The 19,486-nt window shown below is 35.1% G+C and overlaps 1 protein-coding gene across 1 annotated transcript in view; it reads left to right on the forward strand.

Moving 5' to 3' along the window:
* Positions 1-8,804, forward strand: part of PTPRC (protein tyrosine phosphatase receptor type C) — a 113,670-nt gene extending 104,866 nt beyond the window's left edge. The window contains exons 28-33 of the mRNA XM_058533744.1: positions 821-954; positions 1,888-2,022; positions 3,641-3,763; positions 3,985-4,163; positions 6,053-6,188; positions 7,712-8,804. Coding sequence (XP_058389727.1) covers positions 821-954; positions 1,888-2,022; positions 3,641-3,763; positions 3,985-4,163; positions 6,053-6,188; positions 7,712-7,987 — 983 coding nt within the window. The 3' untranslated portion in view covers positions 7,988-8,804. The remainder of the gene's footprint in view (positions 1-820; positions 955-1,887; positions 2,023-3,640; positions 3,764-3,984; positions 4,164-6,052; positions 6,189-7,711) is intronic.
* The last annotated feature ends 10,682 nt before the right edge of the window (positions 8,805-19,486 follow it).

Here is a 19,486-nt window from a genome sequence, read left to right on the forward strand (position 1 = left end):
ACTCTATAAACTGTGAATCATCAAATTTAACAGATCAAAATATGCACGGTTTTTAAGACTTGAATTCTGCTCTTTAAGCATATTGATAGGACCACATCTGGTACAACTATAATTTTACTCAGTTGTGTACACTAAAATTAGCATGGAGAAAATATAACCCAAGCTAATAAATTAGACAACCAAATAAATCGAATCAGTGCATGGTTGACCTAGTTAATTTCTGAAGGATTCCTTATGAATGTAGTTTAAAATACGGCATTGATGGCCATGTGGCTACTCAGATCATTTGACCAGGTTATTAGAAATTAAAGAAATTGAGAAACAGTGAGAAATTATGGACTAAATAATTTTCTTGCTTAAATAATTTATCAGAGATATCTATTTAACTGATTGTTAATTTAATGTTAATAGGATATAATTGAAAAATTAGGTTTTGCCTAAGCTGTGTATTTTATTAGCTTATATATGTATTTTTTAAACTTATATCAAGCAGAATGATGAATTCCATGGAAAACTAAAGCATATGTATCAAAGATTGAACAATCATACGGAATGTTATGGTATCTATTTGTTGTTTAACATAGAATTATGTCCCATGTTTCTTCCTGGAACCCTTTAAGGGCTTTCTTTTTCTTAGACTTCTTTTTGATAATTTGTTAATTGATAAGAACTGAATTTTATGTAGCAGCTCATTCCATGTAGGTCAATAAATTTACATAATGCAATCTGTCACTTCTAAATCACTTTCTAATTTCCATGTGACAATCAAGCAGAGATTTGATTTTTTAAAGGGGACTTACTAGTAATTTATTTTACATAGATGACTTTAACAGAGTGCCACTTAAACATGAACTGGAAATGAGCAAAGAGAGTGAGCATGATTCAGATGAATCTTCTGATGACGACAGTGACTCAGAGGAAACCAGCAAATACATTAATGCATCTTTTATAATGGTGGGTACTGAAATTTCCAAAACCCAGGATCCAACTCTTTAAAAAAATATATCTGTGTTATCACGGCCGTTCATTCAGTGGCTTTATAAAAGAATGATGAGTAACTATGTATTGATTGACAACAAAGTTTCAACTTTTAATACTATATGTTAACTTATTGAAAGACTTAAAAATATTAAAACTTAATGAGTTGACACAATATATGACAATGCTATTAATTACAATTTATGACAAATATGACTATAATCATGTTAATTTTAAAAATAAAATTTTAGCAAATAAAAGTATTTGAAAATGTTTGTATTAACTCAGATACCCAAATTGTAAGCAAATCCAAATTTGCATATTTGTATAGTTAAGAACTTTTCATTCAGATTATCTTAATTATTAGATGAGTCTGTGTCACAGTTTTTTTAATAAACTGAGAATTCAAATAAAGAAATTTAGTCATTTTAGTAAATACTTTTTGCATTTACACTAAGTTGGATTTATTTTCCAAATTTTCCTGAAACACACATTCATAAATATTACTTTAATTAAGAGCTATCATAAGAATATATAAACACCAATAAAATAGAGACATGATGAAGATAACTTGAAATGCTTATACAATTTCTCTTTGCAACTACATTAATCTTTTTAGAGAAAAAAAGGTATTTTTGGAAGGGAAAACTTAGTCTTGTAATATGATATGCTCTACACTTTATTTCACATTATTAGCTAAGTATTATCATTAACTAAGTATTTTACATACAGATATCACATTGTTTTTTGGACCCAAGAATCTTAATATTTATTAATATAATTATTAATATATATTAATCTTAGAATTTTGATGTCAAATTAAGTGACTATATTTCCAAATGGTTATTTTAAGAATCCACTGCTCTTTCATCTGTTAGTAACAGAGTCTCACCTTTTCTTTTTTTAAAGAGTTACTGGAAGCCTGAGGTGATGATTGCTGCTCAGGGACCGCTGAAAGAGACCGTTGGTGACTTTTGGCAGATGATATTCCAAAGAAAAGTCAAAGTTATTGTTATGCTGACAGAGCTAAGGAGTGGAGACCAGGTTTGTACTTTTAAGAATCTATTTTTTTTAAGCCTTTCTGTTATAAAATATCATTCTCCATTCTTGGTTTACTTACTTGATCACTATACCCAAGTCTTTCTGATGCCTTGTCACACAATTTCATTTGTTCTTTCTACGGTTTTCCATCCAAGTGTTGGACTCTAACATCTTGTGTCTATGTCTAATGGTCTCTCATCTTTGCCCCCCTCCAGTCCTGCACACTGCTCACAAGCCCTCTAATGCACAGCAATCCCAGTGTCACCTCCTGCTAAAAACAACAGCCACATTTTCCTTCTATTTTCAAGTTAAAAACCAAACTCCTCAGTTGATATTTAAGACCTTCAATAATTGGACCCTCATTTCTCTTTCCATTTTCCTCATATTTTTGTGTTTTCTATGCTTTCCACTCTGGACAAGTAGGTTTACTGATTGAATCTTAGCAGACCATTTGCATTTTCATCACTGAGTCTTAGTTTACTGACATTCTGTATATCTAAATGTGTCCTCTCTTCCCATCTTGATCCTATTCTTCTAGCAAGACAAAACTCCTGAAAAATTTATCAAGATCCTCCTCCTTTATGTTCATGGAATATTTATTATCGTTAAATTCTGTAGTTGGAGGTGAACCCAAGATCTAATTGGATCTTCTGTTTAATACCTGTGACATATATTTGATCCTTTCTTTAATATCCTGAATTCTCAAAATTGTGCTGGCAGTAGATCTTACTTAGTTTTAGCACCTAATACATTATCTGATGTATGTTAAAGCTTATTTAATGAATACTGTCCTAAGCATGTAATTATATTCTATGCCTTCTCTTTCCCTCTCTTTTCTCTGATTCCCTGCCCCTGCATATAGAAAGTTGTTTTTTATTTTTATGTGTTTTTCTTTTTTAAAAATAAATATATGTTCAGATTTCCAGCGTGGAATTCCGGCCATCTTTTTCTTCATGTAAATTGTGAAAGCCAGGAAATGGAACGAGAGTGCAGGCAGAAATGCCCATCGTTGTCAGCAACTGTGGGACTGTAGTTGGTGGGAACTATTTGCAGAGGGAGGACACACTTTTGTGATTCACCAACTCTTCAACCTGACCCTTTGCTTAGACTTTTCAGTTAGCTTATGTAGAGGTGCTCATGGCGCTGGTCATCAAGATACAGAGACAAAGCTCCGAAGATGCAGTCTCCTTCCTCAGGAACCACTGGAGGGACAGTGAGACCTAAGTTACTGCAGGTGTCGTGACAGACATCAGCTCAATCTGTAACTTTTGAGGAGGTGATGATAAGGGTGTGGAAGGGAGGAGCAAGTCTCAAAGACCTACACTAGTGATGACAGGGCTGCTCCTGCAGTGTCCTGGCCACCTCAGTTATTCCTAAGTTCCCTTGATTTGCACCAAGGAAACGCCATGTATTGGTTGAATGGATGTCCAACATACATAAAATAGACTTGAGAGTTTTATGGGTAGGTTTCAATTTTAGAACACAATTTGTAATTTCAATTTAATAGAACAGAGGGAAGAAGAGAGAGACAGATAGACAGACAGAGACGGGTGCTCGGAATACTTTAAAAACCAAACAGAACCCTTATAGAAGTTGTTGAACCATGTTCTTTCTTATCTAGGAAGCCTGTGCTCAGTACTGGGGAGAAGGGAAGCAAACATATGGAGACATAGAAGTTGATATGAAAGAAACCAACATATCTCCAGCTTACACCCTCCGTGTATTTGAATTGAGGCATTCCAAGGTATATAAATAATTTCAGAAGTATGTACCTTTGATGTAATTGATCTGATAGAAAAACTAATATAAATTACTCTATGAAAGCAAAGCAGCTATCTAAATAATGTTTTCAGATTAAAATTTTAAAACGACTTAAATCAGTACTTGTGAAGAAAATGTGACTATCAAATAATTCAGTGGGCTGAACTTCATTTGAGTTAACGTCCCCTTCACTTCTGGTTTTAGAGGAAAGATCCTCGAACTGTGTGCCAATATCAATACACCAACTGGAATGTGGAAGAGCTTCCTGCAGAACCCGAGGAGTTGATCTCTATGATTCAGGTTCTCAAACAAAAACTTCCCAAGAGGAGTGCCCCTGAAGGGAACAAGCATCACAAGAGTGCACCTCTCCTGGTTCATTGCAGGTGGGTGAGATTTGATAAAATATGCTCTAGAAATCATCATAATACTTGTCTTCTTGGTTCACACTTCCTGTTAAATTCTGTTTATCCTGATATATAAAATGCATCGCTGCAATGAAAGCCTCATAGGGAGTCACTCTGAGTTAGGCTTCCACCATGTACCTCTTATAGAAATAGAATAAAATGATTGCAGTGTGATAGTTTAGGCAGTGAATTCCTTAATACTACTGTCATGTCATGTTTGATACCCCAGAGCCTAACAATGAACCTGGAATGTCGTATGTCCGGAGTAAATTAGTGAATGAACAGAAGGATGCATGAACAGATAGATGGATGGATATTACACTCATTTATGCTTATATGCATTGATCCGCTCTATTAGACCTTAAGAGAATCCAGAAAACTGAATGCTTTGCCTTCAGTAAACACATCTTAAGTTATATATTAACTCAAATTTCAATGCTTAGCAACTTTGATTTGAAACCCATCATTTGACTTTCTATACTGACCCAAAAGGCAAAGATTTTAATGATATACATAATAATGCTTTAATTTCTGTTATGCAGACCCTTAACTTTCATCTATGATAGATGCCTACATATCCACCTTAAATAAGAGCTACTGAAAGAAGGATGCATAATATAAAATGTTTATGTAAAAAATATAAAGTAAATAAGAAATAAAAAAGTGTAAAGAGAAGTAAAGACAAAAATGTAAATCTAGTGAAATGCTTTTAGAATTTTTGAGAAAGCCTCATCATTACTGTTAGAATTGCATATACTAGAATCAATTTTTTAGAGACATATACTTTTCAGCATTTATTTGAGTTTTCAAAGGTGAAATTTGTGTGGAAAGAAAACTGAATATCTGTGTGCCTGTTTTTGTGCCAGTACCATGCTGTTTTGGTTACTATAGCTTTGTAGTATATTTTGAAATCAGGGAGTGTGATACCTCCAGCTTTGTTCTTTTTTCTCAGGATTCCTTTAGCTATTCGGGGTCTTTTGTTGTTCCATATAAATTTTAGGATTCTTTGTTCTATTTCTGTGAAAAATGTTGTTGGAACTTTGATAGGGATTGCATTGAATCTACAGATGGCTTTAGGAAGTATGGACACCTGAAATTTTTACAATGTTATAAACCAATGTTACTGCAATAAACAAAAAATTAAAAAAAAAAAAAAAAGAAAACTGAAGAAGGGAAGTTTAGGCTTTAAAACTGTATGTGTTTCTTAGGATATAGTTGAATGCCTACTATGTGTTCCTTAGTTATGTACAATAAATAAAGTCTTGCTAATAACGTATTCTTTACATTGAATCTTTATTAAAATGTAACATACCTCTCACAGTTTGATAAATCATTTGGTTGCTCTCTTTTTAATGAATAATTCCACCAGGCATCATTTTTCTGTGGCTGCAGAAGAGTAAACATTTGTAAAAAGCAGTAGAGAGGCAGAGAAGGAGAAAAGCATGATGTCTAGTAATTTACAGAATATCAAGTGTGGTATTTTTGGTTTCATCAGTTTTTCTAGTCATGCCTTTATCTTCCCTAAATCTCGATGCCCTCATCCATCAAACTGGCATTATGATCTATGTCTTAATAACTTCAAATGTAAATAAAAATGTATTATAATCTGTAAAGTACTAAACAGAAGACAGTACCTTTTGAAAGCCTAAGACAAATATTTTTTAAACTATAGGATTGTTTTATTCCCAAATTGAAAAAGTTTTGTCCAAAAAAATGCACTTGGCAGAACTATTTTGCTCTTAAGAGATTGGAATAAATAGTTACGACAAACATGAAGTGAAGAATATGTCTCTTTCCATTTTTATTCTGATATCCCTTTCTCCATATAATGTAGAATGATTTTTTTTTATCTTTTCTTCCTTTTATAGAGATGGATCTCAGCAAACAGGAATATTTTGTGCCTTGTTAAATCTCTTGGAAAGCGCAGAAACAGAAGAAGTGATAGACGTTTTTCAAGTAGTGAAATCTCTACGCAAAGCTAGGCCAGGAATGATTCCCACCTTTGTAAGTATCCCTCACCATTGCTTTTAACACATTTTGCATTTTTATTTTGGTAATTTCTTCTCCTCTCTCGTTCTTCCCCCTCTCCTCTCCTCTCCTTTCCTTATTTTCTCTTCAGTTCACTCTTCTATGTTTCTTTTTTATCTTCCATTTTTACGTGATAATTCACCTTGAACTATTATCAATATAAATGAGAGACCCACTTAGAGCTTGCCAGCACTTAGTGTGGCAGTTCATGAAGGTTTCTTTAAATGCTGATGAATTCCCTAATTTCTCCCACCTTTAATCTCGTACCAATTTGTGCTGCTGTGTAACAAAACACCCCGAAATGTAGTGACTGCACAAAACGACATTTATTATAGTTCAGTAGTCTATTTGATCAGCTGAATAGTTGTGCCGATCACGTCAGGCTTAGCCAATCCGGACCAGGCTCACTCATACGTCTGGTGTCGCTGGGGTGTCTGCTTCGGTTTGGCTGGTCCAAAATGACCTCGACTGCCCACAGGCTGGCAGTCGGCTGGCATTTAGCTGTGACAGCGGGGGCGAATGGATCACACGTCTCCCTCCGTCCAGAGCAGCAGCCCAAGCGTGATCACGTAAAGGCAGCAGCGTTCCAAGCGGCTGAGCAGCAGTGTGCAGGACCTCATGAGGCCCAGGCTTGCAACTGGCACAGCATGTCTTCCTCTGCATTTTCTTACCTAACCAAGTCGTAAGGCCAGCCAGATGCAAGGGGTGGGGAAATAGACTCCACGTCTCATTCGAAGGGCCTGCAAAGTTACATTGCAAAGACGTGTGGCTACAGACAGGGTAGTAAGTGGCATTTATGCAGTCAATCAAACATGTATCCTCTATGAGTGGTAGTAACCATAGAAATTGTCTGGGAATTAGTGACTAGTCTCGATATAAACGTAACTACTCACTCAGATACCTGCAGCTTTTAATTGTGTATGCCATTGAGCTTGCATGTATCAGTTTTAAAAGTGTGTTGAGTGCCTACTGTATGCTCTTGTCATGAAGAGACTCACTGTTTAGTGTGAGGAAAAGGCAGATATTTATGAAAGAACGTGGTAAGTGAAATGAAAGAGAAATGATAAGAACATGAATGAGGGCACTTAATTGAACCTTTGGGGATCAGGATAGGCTTCCTGAAGCAGGTGACCCCGGCTCTGATCCTTAGATGATGCGTAGATGTGTAGATACTTAGATGATTGGCCAAGAGAATAAGCACAGGAAAGGGCATCGTGGGCAAGGACCTGGCAGTGAGACACCACATGGCCCGGGAGGTGGATGAAGACTGGTTTGGTGTGGCTACGGGGTAAATTTTGAAGATTACCCTGCAGTCAATCCTTTAGAACTGGAAGGAGACTAAACCATTTAAAGTGTTTTTTTTATGAAAACACGTAAGAATAGTTTTCTCTTACTCAAGACTTCCACAAGTAAATGATTCGTTCTTGCTAATTTTCATCTGATATAAAAATAATCACATAAACTTCCTTTGTATAATTTCTTGCTTCTCTCTTTACCAGGAGCAATACCAATTCCTATATGACATCATTGCTAGCACCTATCCTGCCCGGAATGGACAAGTAAAGAAAAACAACAATCAAGAAGATAAAATTGAATTTGATAATGAAGTGGACAAAACAAAACAGGATGCTAATTGTGTTAGTTCACCTGATGCCCTAGATAAGGTCCAGGAAGGAAACAAAGAGGAGGAAGGTTCCAAACCCACAAGTGGCCCTGAGGAGCCAGAACACTCTGCCAATGGCCCAGCAAGTCCAGTTTTAACTCAAAGTGCATAGGAAAAGACGTAAGTGGGACAACTCAGAACCTCATAGTAAACGTTATTTCTACTTTTCTAGAAGTAGGAGAGCAAAATAGATATACAGTGGATTAATGAAGTGCATTGGAACAATATTTGTGGGAAGGTTTTTTTTTTTACTTCTGTAGAAAAATATTTAAGACAGTTTTGCTAAAACATTTTGTACAGTCTTATGCTTCTTTTACAATTTTACCCATCTTGCAGCAAAATAGAACTTCTTTGCAGTCTTTGCGTGTGTGTGTGTGCGAGAGAGAGAGACAGACAGACAGAGAGACAGAGAATTCTTTCAAGTGAATGTAGATGCTCTTGAGAAACTTTGCCTTTTTGTCTTTTTGAAGAAAAAATACAACATTTTATACTGGAAGTGTTAACTTAGCTTAAAGGATCTATTTTTTAAATCATAAATTGTGTGTGGGTTCTAAGAATAACACGACATTTCTACAATGACCTCAAGATGTCCTCCTTGTTCTATTCATATGTATCTTATAGTTTACTATTTTACTCCTAGAAATAGACATAAATGTAGTATGTGTGTGTATAGTTACTACAGGAAAGTGAACTAAATTAACATTTGGAAAACTTACATTCCATATGTTAGCATTTATTCCAACATCTTTTCAGGCTTATTTAATCTCATTTAAAATTTTCAAGCAAGCCTATCTTGTCATCTTCACGTGGTGTTTACAATTTTGTAACATGGTTTATTCTCTGTATAATATGTGAAATTCATTGCTTGATACTTTTGACCCCAAATTATGTTTGTTACAACTGAACTTAAATAAAAGTCTTTAAACAAATGCAATATATTTTAAATCCATAGTATAAAAATGGAATCATGCAAATGTATTTGTGCTAAATATTTATGTATAAAAGCCAAAATAGCTATTTTTATGGAATAAAACATTGATATGAGACATATAATATTACACAGGCACATTTTCCATGTTAAAGTTCATCCTTAACTTTCATTGAAATGCATTTACTTTGAATTTCACAAATGCTTAGATGCTTTTACCAGGAATTGATATTGATAATCATAATAAAATTCAATCATTATCTTTTCTTGTACATAATATATTAAGTATGTTACATGTTCATATATGAATTATGTAAGCACATATTAAAATATAGGCTTATGCAATTAACATTTGTAGGACAATTTTACAGGTCTTAACTTTTTTTTAAAGATCCATAGTCTAATAATTGTTTAGGATCTAGGAAAAATTCAAGAAAAATGATATTTTTCAAAAAGTAATAGACACAACTCCTTTTATTGAATTCTGCATCAGCTTATTACATTAGTCTCACACTACCTTTAGGTTGGTTTGGTTTTCTACATCCTTACTCTCCTGACTGTTTTTAAATGTCTTAACTGTACATCATCAATTGCTTTCCATTCAACTCACATTTATCTTGTGTTCATCCTCCTGATTCTTTTATTATCGTACATACAAAATTAGCAATTAATCCTTACATTATTGTATGGTGCCTTGTCATGAACGTATGAAAAGTGAATTATAGAATGAAGCAACAGTTTCTAAGTATGTTGTTTACTCACTATTTCTTTACTTATTAATGAGAAAAGGGGGATTGGGAATCATTAATTATGGGCACCAGAAAGAAATAAAGCTGGCTTTCACTTCTCTCATTAGTCACTCCAACTTTTGTGCCTCAGTTTTTCCAGCTGAAACTTGATCAGTTGCCATTCATTAGACAATGTAGTTAAAATGTACAGTTCTCATGTTGAGTAGACTAGTGTCATAGGTCTTTTTTATCTGTGAGCTGCTTCAAAATACAAACAGCAAAAGTTCTAAATTTTAAATAATTTACAAGTAAAGTTTTTTTTAATAAAGAATTTGTAATGCCTGCTTTTTTTTTTTTTTGAGGAAGATTGGCCCTGTGCTAACATCTGTTGCCAATCTTCCTCTTTTTCTTTTTTCTCCCCAAAGCCCCGGTACATAGCTGCGTGTCGTAGTTGTAGAGTTGTAGCTCTTCTATGTGGGACGCCGGCTTAGCATGGCTTGATGAGCAGTGAGTAGGTCTGTGCCCAGGATCCGAACCCTGGGCTGCCAAAGGGGAATGCATGAACTTAACTGCTATGCCACTGGGCTGGCCCCTACAAGTAAAGTTTTTATTTAGAGGTTTCAGCTGCAAGTGACATCTTCCACGTGTGGATGTGCTGTGTTTTAAATGTGTATTTTCCACTTGAGTCTATCCTTTCGAGAAGATACAAAATAAATACTTAGAAAATAGAGCCATGGCTATTGCTATTAGTTTAAGAAGCAAGCTGCAAGCATTTTTCTTCTTCTGCAGACAAGAAGTTGTGGAAAAAGGAGAGAGAGTGCAGCGGGTCAGAAGGGTTATTATTCCATGAGAATGTAAATCAGTCAGAAGGTGGGGCCCTTGCACTGGAACATGGAATTATATATCTACGATTTTTACCTTAAAAAAGAAAATAAAGTGAATTACAGACCCACATCTATGGCCGTGGGTTGCATTCCTAGGGAATCTGTCATGAGACATAAACAATTCATTTTCTAAAGTTTGGCACTGCCGTTAGTAATTCCAAGACTGAGTTAGAAAATCAAGCCAAAAGTTCCAACTTCAAGCCTGGTCCATTTTAGGGTTAAAGCTCTGGTCCCATTGTATATTTACTGGGCAGAAAGAGACTATCTTAAGGTTCTTTTAAAGCTTGCTTATTTTATTAAAGCTTATTGGTATCAGACTTTATTGGGAATAAAATATACATGGAGTAGTCTTAAAATTCAGCTCCTAAGCTATTACTTTTTTGTATAGTGACAAGTAAATATTTGCAGAAAAGAGAAATACATTTTAGTATTTCCTTGCAATGGTAAAACTGTGTGAAATGATTAGCTGAATGTCTGCAATGATCATTTTAAAAGTGTAAGCTACTCAGAACTCCGATACTTGTGCAGTGGGATTTTCATATCTATTTTTGCTCGTTTCCTCCTATAACATTGAGTATAAAGATTATTATTTCTTATAACTAACTGGAACTGATCTTAATTTTTAATTTGCACCAGAGATTTGTTATAAAATTTTCTCATAGCACTATATTAGACCAAATAAGTGGGTGGTAATTGCCCTTGGCTAATTGCAACATGTTTCTTGATATGAAGACCTTCAAATGCACAACTTCAAAGGGAAAGAATATCTGTTAAAACAAGTAGAAAAGGCTGTGCTTTCATTCTCTAATACAAATTTTACAGCTGGAAAAATCTGTAGGTTCTTCAAAGAGATACATTCAAAACTGGGCTTTTTATTTCCTATTGCAGGTAAAAAGATTTATTCTGCTAAGGGTCCATTTTCTGTAATCATTCTTTTGTAAACTTCTTTATTTCTCTTTACATTTTCCTGGTTAATACATTTTCTTGGTTCAGTACTAACCCATCCAAAGAGTATGCATCCTATATCATTACTTACAAATAAAACTAATAATCATTACTATAACTAACATTTATTGAGACATCATACATGCCAGATATTTTATTGTTTTACCTCATTTTTTTCTCAAGACAAATTCTATGCAGCAGATGTTCTTAGTATCTCCATTTTATAGATGAGGAACTGAGACTGGGAAAAGTTTGGTTCTTGGCCTCTTATAACACATCTAGTGAGTGATAGAGCCAGGATGTGAACCAGCTCTTACTGGCACCAGAGGCTGTGTTTATAACCCTCTGCTCTTCTGCCTTCCTGAGTATCAACTTTGTGTGTGTGTTTTAAAAACTTAGTGGCAAAAACAATCTGAATATATTTTCTGTCCTTTCTTTATTCCATGATCAAAACAAAAACAAAACCATGGGTAATACATGCTTTCAACAAGGCTACACAACACAGCAAGCTTAGCTGAACTCACAACATTGAAGTTATTATACAAAAATAAACACTCTTAAACATCCAGAGGAAAATATTGTTCTCATGATGCATATAAACAAAGATCACCTCATCATTCAAATGAGTGCCAGGAAATCAAGCACAACAATAAATCAGAAATGTCATTGTTCCATTGTCCCTCAATTTGGTAATCAGAACAAGTTCTTACTGTTTGGATCACATTTCAGTGTGTTTGTCAGAAGACCCAGCGATCAGTATTTGAAACAAGTTAACAGGGCACCATAAAAAGCAAACCACATTTATGGAGAGTATGACTCATTCACTGTCTCTGGTGGGTGAGGCCAAGGGAGCTTGGTTCTTCTGACCTAGCTGTCCCCAAACTTAAAATGCCAGGGAACTGGAAGTGGGCTTCGTCTGTAAAAGAATACATGTATTTCTCTCTAGAAAAACCAGTGCCTTCTCGATTCATATACACCAGTTTACCATATTAAATTGGGACCTCTGGTACACTTATATTTAATTTTCCAGAAAAGGAGAACTTGTTAGATTCAACAATATCTCTCTGGTATAGCAGGCAAATCAGATTCATGGAGGCTGATGACCAGTCAAAGAATAAAAATATTGTCTTGAATTTTTATGGATTATGTAACCTTATGTGGCTTTTCATGCACACTCTGTGAAGTGGGGAGAAGATGCGGCATTAGGAAGGAAACAATGTGCCCACTATTAATTCATGGGCTGAATAGTTGGATAGAATTGGGTCACTCACAGAACCTGTCCCCCTCTGGTTAACACAGGCTCACCATAGGGGTTTCCTCATGGTGTACTTAGGTAACTGAGCACTGAGAATTTTACTGGTAATCAATAATTCAGATTTTTCATTAACTCAGACATCATCCTTAATCAAAAGCCAATTTCATGGCTTTTGTTATATGTTATAAGTCATGAAACAGAAAGGGGAGAAATGGATTATTATATTTATAAGAAATTGACATGTAGTAAATTCCTTTATAAAGGAGTTTCCATTTATATTTAATTATTTGCTTTCATTGCATTGACAACTGAACCTAAAGACAGGGATGGAAAACAAAGAATATGTAGAAGATTTAATACTAAAAGTTTGGATATTTTTGTCATAATTAGTGGAAATAAAAAATGTACGTACTCATTGGCCATCTAGCATCTGCTTTGAGTTACTTTGAATTAACTTGGCCAATAAAGCTCCCGTCATTTCTCAAACATTGTGGTGGATCTTCACAGACAGTAGCAAAGAGTAGTTAGCTGTTTAAGGTAACACTCTGCGGAACATTTTACCAGTGATTATTTCGACATCATGTTTTAAAAGTATACTTTTTTCCCTCTACACTATTCTTTGCCCATGGGGATGCACTCTGGTTTGGTTATAAGTCTAATAACCCATTGGATCCTTGTCCTAGAATCTGCATCTTGACTTTGAGCCTCATACATCTTGGAACACCTGGTAATCCGAAATAACTCTGCATCCCTCTGAAGGACACAAGTACATCATAAAGGATTATGCTTAGTTCAACATACAGAAAGCATTTTTTTTCAATAGCTAGAGTCTGGTGAATTACGGAGAAAATACATGTTAGTGATGTAAACACAGTCTGATAGAAACATGAGTCTGGATTTCCCATTGTGTGTGCAAGTGAGTAGGTTTTCCTCTAAGATAGTTTAATGTTTCTCATCTGGGCTCACAGTCAGTTCTAGTTTTACAAAATGACTTAAATGAAACAAGTTATTTTGTAAATAAAACACGCTTTGGCAGTTGTCTCTTTGTTTAAAGTAGCATTAAATGGTGGAAGTCAAATTTCTCTTTGATGAGAGTCAGTGGGAAATAAACTTTATTTGTTCTTTCAAGAGGTAGCAAAATATTTGTTCACAATTTAAATGCAGAAAGTTAAAAAAGGTCAAAATCAGTCAAATCAATGACAAGTTAGTCAAATTACAAAAACTCACTGGGGCTGGCCTGGTGGCGTAGTGGTTAAGTTCATGCAGTCTGCTTCAGTGGCTCGGGCTTTGCAGGTTCAAATCCCCAGCGCAGACCAACGCATTGCTCATCAAGCCATGCTGTGACAACATCCCACATGGAAAATAGAGGAAGATGGGCACAGACGTTAGCTCAGAGCCAATCTTCCTCAGCAAAAAGAGGAAGATTGGCAACAGATATTAGCTCAAGGCCAGTCTTCTTCACCAAAAAAAAAAAAAGAAAGAAAACTCACTAAGTTGCTCTGTACAGATTTTTATTGTATGTTTTAATTCAACGCCCTGTAGTCATTCAGAGAGCATATGAATTTCAGAAATAAGATCAACCCTATATTTATACAATGTTAAAGGAAGAGATTAATCTTATTTGGCATTGCAAGATGACACACTTTGTAGGCTATTTGTTATTTAACATAATTCTATGGAGATTTACGGGTAAGACATCTCTCCAGGAATGTTTTCTGCGATTTGTGTTTTGTGACTTTACGAAGCAGCTGAAAAGATTACAAGCACAAGACATGTTCTGATATTAATTTTCACAAAGGAAAATAAAAACAAAAGAAATAAAAACTGAGTCTGGTCTGGAATTTCTAGCTACTTCTTGGAGAACTCTGTCCTTCCCATCCGGAAACTTCTCTGCTCTCTGTGCCCTGGCTTCAAACGCCTGTACAACATCAACAGGTCCTTCCGCCACCTTGACCCACCGGTGCTCGGGCCGTTGACTATTAAGCCTGTGTTAGATTCTGCATCTCTGTTCCCACTTACTCTCCTGTGGCTTCTCTGCTTGGAGCTACTATTATTTTAGAAGACATACTTTACCTGTTGGCTCATTCCAAACCTGATTCAGGACTTCGATGTGGTGAATGGATGACTTTCCTGTTCTAAATTGATCTCCTTTACTATCCTCCTTCATGCTTGTCCAAACTTGAGCCATCTCCACGGCTACTTCTTTCATCAAGTGCCGTTGACCCTTTCACTAAAATAAAAAATAAATAAACAGAAGCCACTTGCCTGAATTTCTTCCTATCCATTTTGAAATATATTCCTACCTTACCATGCTCATTTTTCCTGTCCTTTCTCAGAAGAGGTTTACGTACACACTATCAGGGCAAACTCTTCATCTGCGGTCTTCATGAGTTTTAGAGTAAGTATGTTTTGTAAAACTGGTAGATTCTTATTATATAAAAGCAAGCAATAGAGAAAAGCACCAACCAAAAAGTAAAAAATCATCCCAAATCCAATGGAAAATTGGTCAAAGGAGAGTATAGAGTCCACAGAACAAGAACTACAACAGGCCTTAAATACCTGGAGAGATGCTCAACTCAACCTCACTCGCATAAGAGGATGCAAACCAAATCTACATTGAGATAATGGTCTTAATGGTACGTATACAAAAGCGTGTCCACACTGTGTTGTCAGGGCTGTGGGGGAAACAAGGACTTTTGTGATTTTACCAGTACAAAATAAACAACCCTATGGGTGGGTAATGTGGCAATAGTTATCAAATTTACTGATGCATTTCCACTTTTACCTAGAACACTCACATCTCTGAATTTACCGTCCAGAAATATCTATACAGTTACAAAAGGTCACATGTACAAATTATTTATTACATCTTTCTTTGAAATAGTAAATTATTGGAAACAACCCAAATGTCCATTTATAGGCTTCTGGACACATAAACTAAGGTACTCCCATTCAATGAAACACTATGTGCTTACCTCTGGGAGCTGGTGGGGGATGGTGACATAGGTGGGAGCTTGGCATACTGTTTTGAATTAAACTGTGAATCTATAATCTAGATGAAAAAAATTAAATTTTTAAAAATTCCCAAACACACTTTCAGATATAACCATAGTTACATTTTGGTGAATATTTTTCTAGTAATTTCTCTACACATATAAAAGTTAGAAAGGAAGGAAAGAAGGAAGGAAGGAAGGAAGTAGATAGGAAGAAGGCCAAAATAAATACTGATTTTTTAGATTAGAAAAAACTTAAAAAAATTTAGGATAACATAAAAATTTGAAAACATAAATCGTAATATAGATTTTCCTTTGTTTTTAAAAAAGGATTATGTTTAATCTAGTTGAATTTATTGATGAAAAAGGGGTTTTAAAGAGTTGAAAAAAATTTTTTTAACTTTTTTTTTTAAATTTTTTGTTTATTGCAGTAACATTGGTTTATAACATTGTAAAAATTTCAGATGTACATCATTATACTTCTATTTCTGCATAGATTACATCATGTTCACCACCAAAATACTAATTACAACCCATCACCACACACATGTACCGAATTCTTAACTTTTTTAACTTATACTTAAATTTTCTTTTTCACAATATATTTTAAATTTAAATGTCTTCATGTCGAACTTAAGACAAAGATTATAAAAACTTCAAAACGTTTTAACTTACCTTATTTATCTTCTTGCTATTAAAGATAATGAATTGTCATATCCACACTTCCTCCAACATTGTCTCTCTCCATCTCTTGATGTTTTTTCTATTTGTATAACTAATTTCACAATTTTGAGCTGACTGGTACTGCCTTAGACCTATATTTAAATTGAGTCAGAGTCTAGAATCCTGTTTAGGGCTTCACCATTCCTGAATTCCTTATTTGGATTCATCTCTAATTAGCTTGATTTCTTTGTAAAGCGGGTCTTATCAGATATTCTTTATGGTGCTGTTTCCCTCTGATCCGATACTTGAGAATGTCTACGGTTGTCTTTATACTCAAAAGACAGCATGCAGGAGGTATAAAATTTAGGAGTAACATTTTTGATCCTAAAGAATTTTATAGACTTTGTTTCACTGGATTCTATCATTGATTGTTGCTGTGGAATGTTGGAGCCAAGCTAAATTTTTCTCCTTTCAAGCCCTAATTTGTGTTTTCTTCCTGGATAATTTCATGATTCTTTCTTGATCTTCGAAATTCAGAAACTCATTTTGCCTAATCTTAGTGTTGATTTACTGTAAGAAGTCTTCCTGGGACACTGTGTGCACTTTCCATCTTTATATTCGGATTTTAATGTTTTCATGATTTTTTCCATTTACTTTATCTTTGAATTTCTTCCATGTAGTTGGTTTTCTTCAGGGAAACTTGTTAACCATCAACATCCATTGGATTCTTTCAGATTTTTGAAGTCATGTCTGTGGTGTTTTCTAGCACTGACTGTTGCTTCTGAGAAATCTGAGGCTGCTCAGTTCCTGACCCCTGGTTTCTGATCTCTTTTTTTTGTTTTTCTTCATCAGATCTTTAGGATCTATTCTTTGTCATCGGTATTTGAATATTTCACAGTCTGGTACCGTGATGTGGGCAGGTTTTGTTTGTTTGTTGGTTTTCAATTTCTCTGTTTTAGCCACTTGGCAGGCCCATTCATATGGAAACAAATATTGTTCAGTTTGGAGAAATTTCCTTTATTTATATCATTGATGATTTCTTCCCTTTCTCCTTTCCGTTGTCTCTCTTAATTCTCAATCTCTCTCTTCTCTCTCTCTCTCTTTCCTCTCACACCTCCCATCTCGTCCTTCTTTGTTCATGTGTTGGGGGGATGAGGATTACCTTTTTTTTTTTGTACTGAACCTCCAGATTCCCTAATTTTCTTATACTTTACTTTTTTTTAATCTCATTGTCTGTGTTGGTCTCCTCTCTGAGAGTCTTCAAATATATTTTTCTATCTTATATTGACATATTCCCTCTAAAACATAATTTATTTACAAAGTTCTTATTTCATTCTCAAGATCTTCATTTTTAATCACCCATGTCCATACTTTATGACCGGAATAATTCTCTGAGAATATTATTTACAATTTTCTCCTTTCCCAGGTATTGTCTCTGACTCTATATTTCCTTTGTCCAACTCCAGACTTTTATCTTTTCCTGACAAAATAATTTGAGATCTTTGCACTGCTTGGTGAACATCTATGCCTTTAATACAAATATCATTAAATTCACTTTCCCAAATATCACTAACCCTGTAAATATCTTCTTACTACCTAAGCCAGAGTTTATTGCTCCCTCATCCTACTCTCACAGCACAGTGACTATAACCCTAGGTACATATCATATTCCATTGTGTCTTTTTTACAAGTGTCTCTCTCAGGAAACCTAGCTCCTCAAAATCAGGAGCTATGTCTGAATTTATCTGTGTATCCTTTCTGTAGCAACTTGCAATAGCAAGAATATTGGAGTGGTTAATCAGCGTGTTTTAAATGTTATAGGAATAAATCAACTTCTGTTTCAATCATGAGCATAACTGTTTTTTAAGTATAAATTGATATTAACCCCAAGTCAAATATATACTATGGATGACCTTCGACTTCATTACCATGTCTTCTCAACCAAGTCACCCACATTTAGGTTCTGTGTTTTAGAACAAAAGTTGTGCTGTTCTCCCAGCTTCTAGAAATCTTAGTTGTGTTAGTTCTCCACCACAGCTGATCATTTCCGACACCTCCTTCATTGTGTACTTCCGCCCCTGTGTCTTTCTTTCCTCATGATTCAGCTTGACAGAGCACATGCCTCAGTGAACTTGTCACTTGTATTCCAAGCGCCCGACACATGGTAGGCTCTGGGGACATTTTAATGAAAGTGTTATTAAGTGGAAGGAAGCGAGTTTGTGGGGGACTCCGTGGTCTGCCATAAACCCCATCCAGAGAGCAGAGCTTAACTGCTCGTGCAACACTGTGGCATGCGGCCTTGGGGAGGTCTTCCTGCCACTGGTCAGGAAGGGGAGGGTTCAGTGAGGGGAACCCAGAGAGGAACTTCAAGGAGTGACTAAACGAATCTAAATATGCTCAGCATTGTCTGGAAATTCTTGTCTTGGAGGGAAACATCTGGTTCTAGGCCCTTTCTGCCTGGTTTGCTTACTTCACCTAAAAATAATTTCCCATTCTACCTGTCAAGTTTTAAGATGAGAAATGGGTATTGCTTTAAAGAAGCTAATAAAAAACAATGGCTCAGAAGTCACAATTGGAGTTTTTTTCCATCAGACGCGTGTAGAAATAAATTCGTGATTTACTTCCATATGAATGCATGTTTAGCAACTCCACTTTACCTAACTACACAGGTATCACCACTGTAGTACAAGACATGGTACAAATAACGTAATGTTTCATGAATTTTACGGAGTGCCCGTGAAGTGATTTTATTACTGAATATGCATGTAAAATATTGGTGAATTTTTTTATGAGAATCTGTATTTTTAATAAATGAAGTATTTGTAAGTATGAAATATCTTATTTTCATGGAAATAAGCTCCCAAAGAAGTGAATTCTACCAAGGGAAAGTATAATTTCTTTGCAGTATTAAAAAGGAGACATTATTTTTGTCCATTGTGTGAAGATCTTCAACATTGGGCTAGCCCATAATAGAGAGCTAAGTACACATTCCATTCCAATTTCAGTAAAACAATCATATTTCAATTATTGAAACAGTCATATTTCAGTAGCAATTGTTAACAGATTACTGACAAAGAGTAACACTAATTCATTAATTCTGAAATAAAACTAGTATTTAAATCATATCACCTTTAAAGAAAATGTAAAGATTAACAGAGAGGTATGGCTGTGGGTTCATAATAAACGCAATGTGGAAACTCTGGGCCTTATTATAC

Source organism: Diceros bicornis, chromosome 38 (assembly GCF_020826845.1).
Source record: "Diceros bicornis minor isolate mBicDic1 chromosome 38, mDicBic1.mat.cur, whole genome shotgun sequence".
Lineage (NCBI taxonomy): Eukaryota > Metazoa > Chordata > Mammalia > Perissodactyla > Rhinocerotidae > Diceros > Diceros bicornis.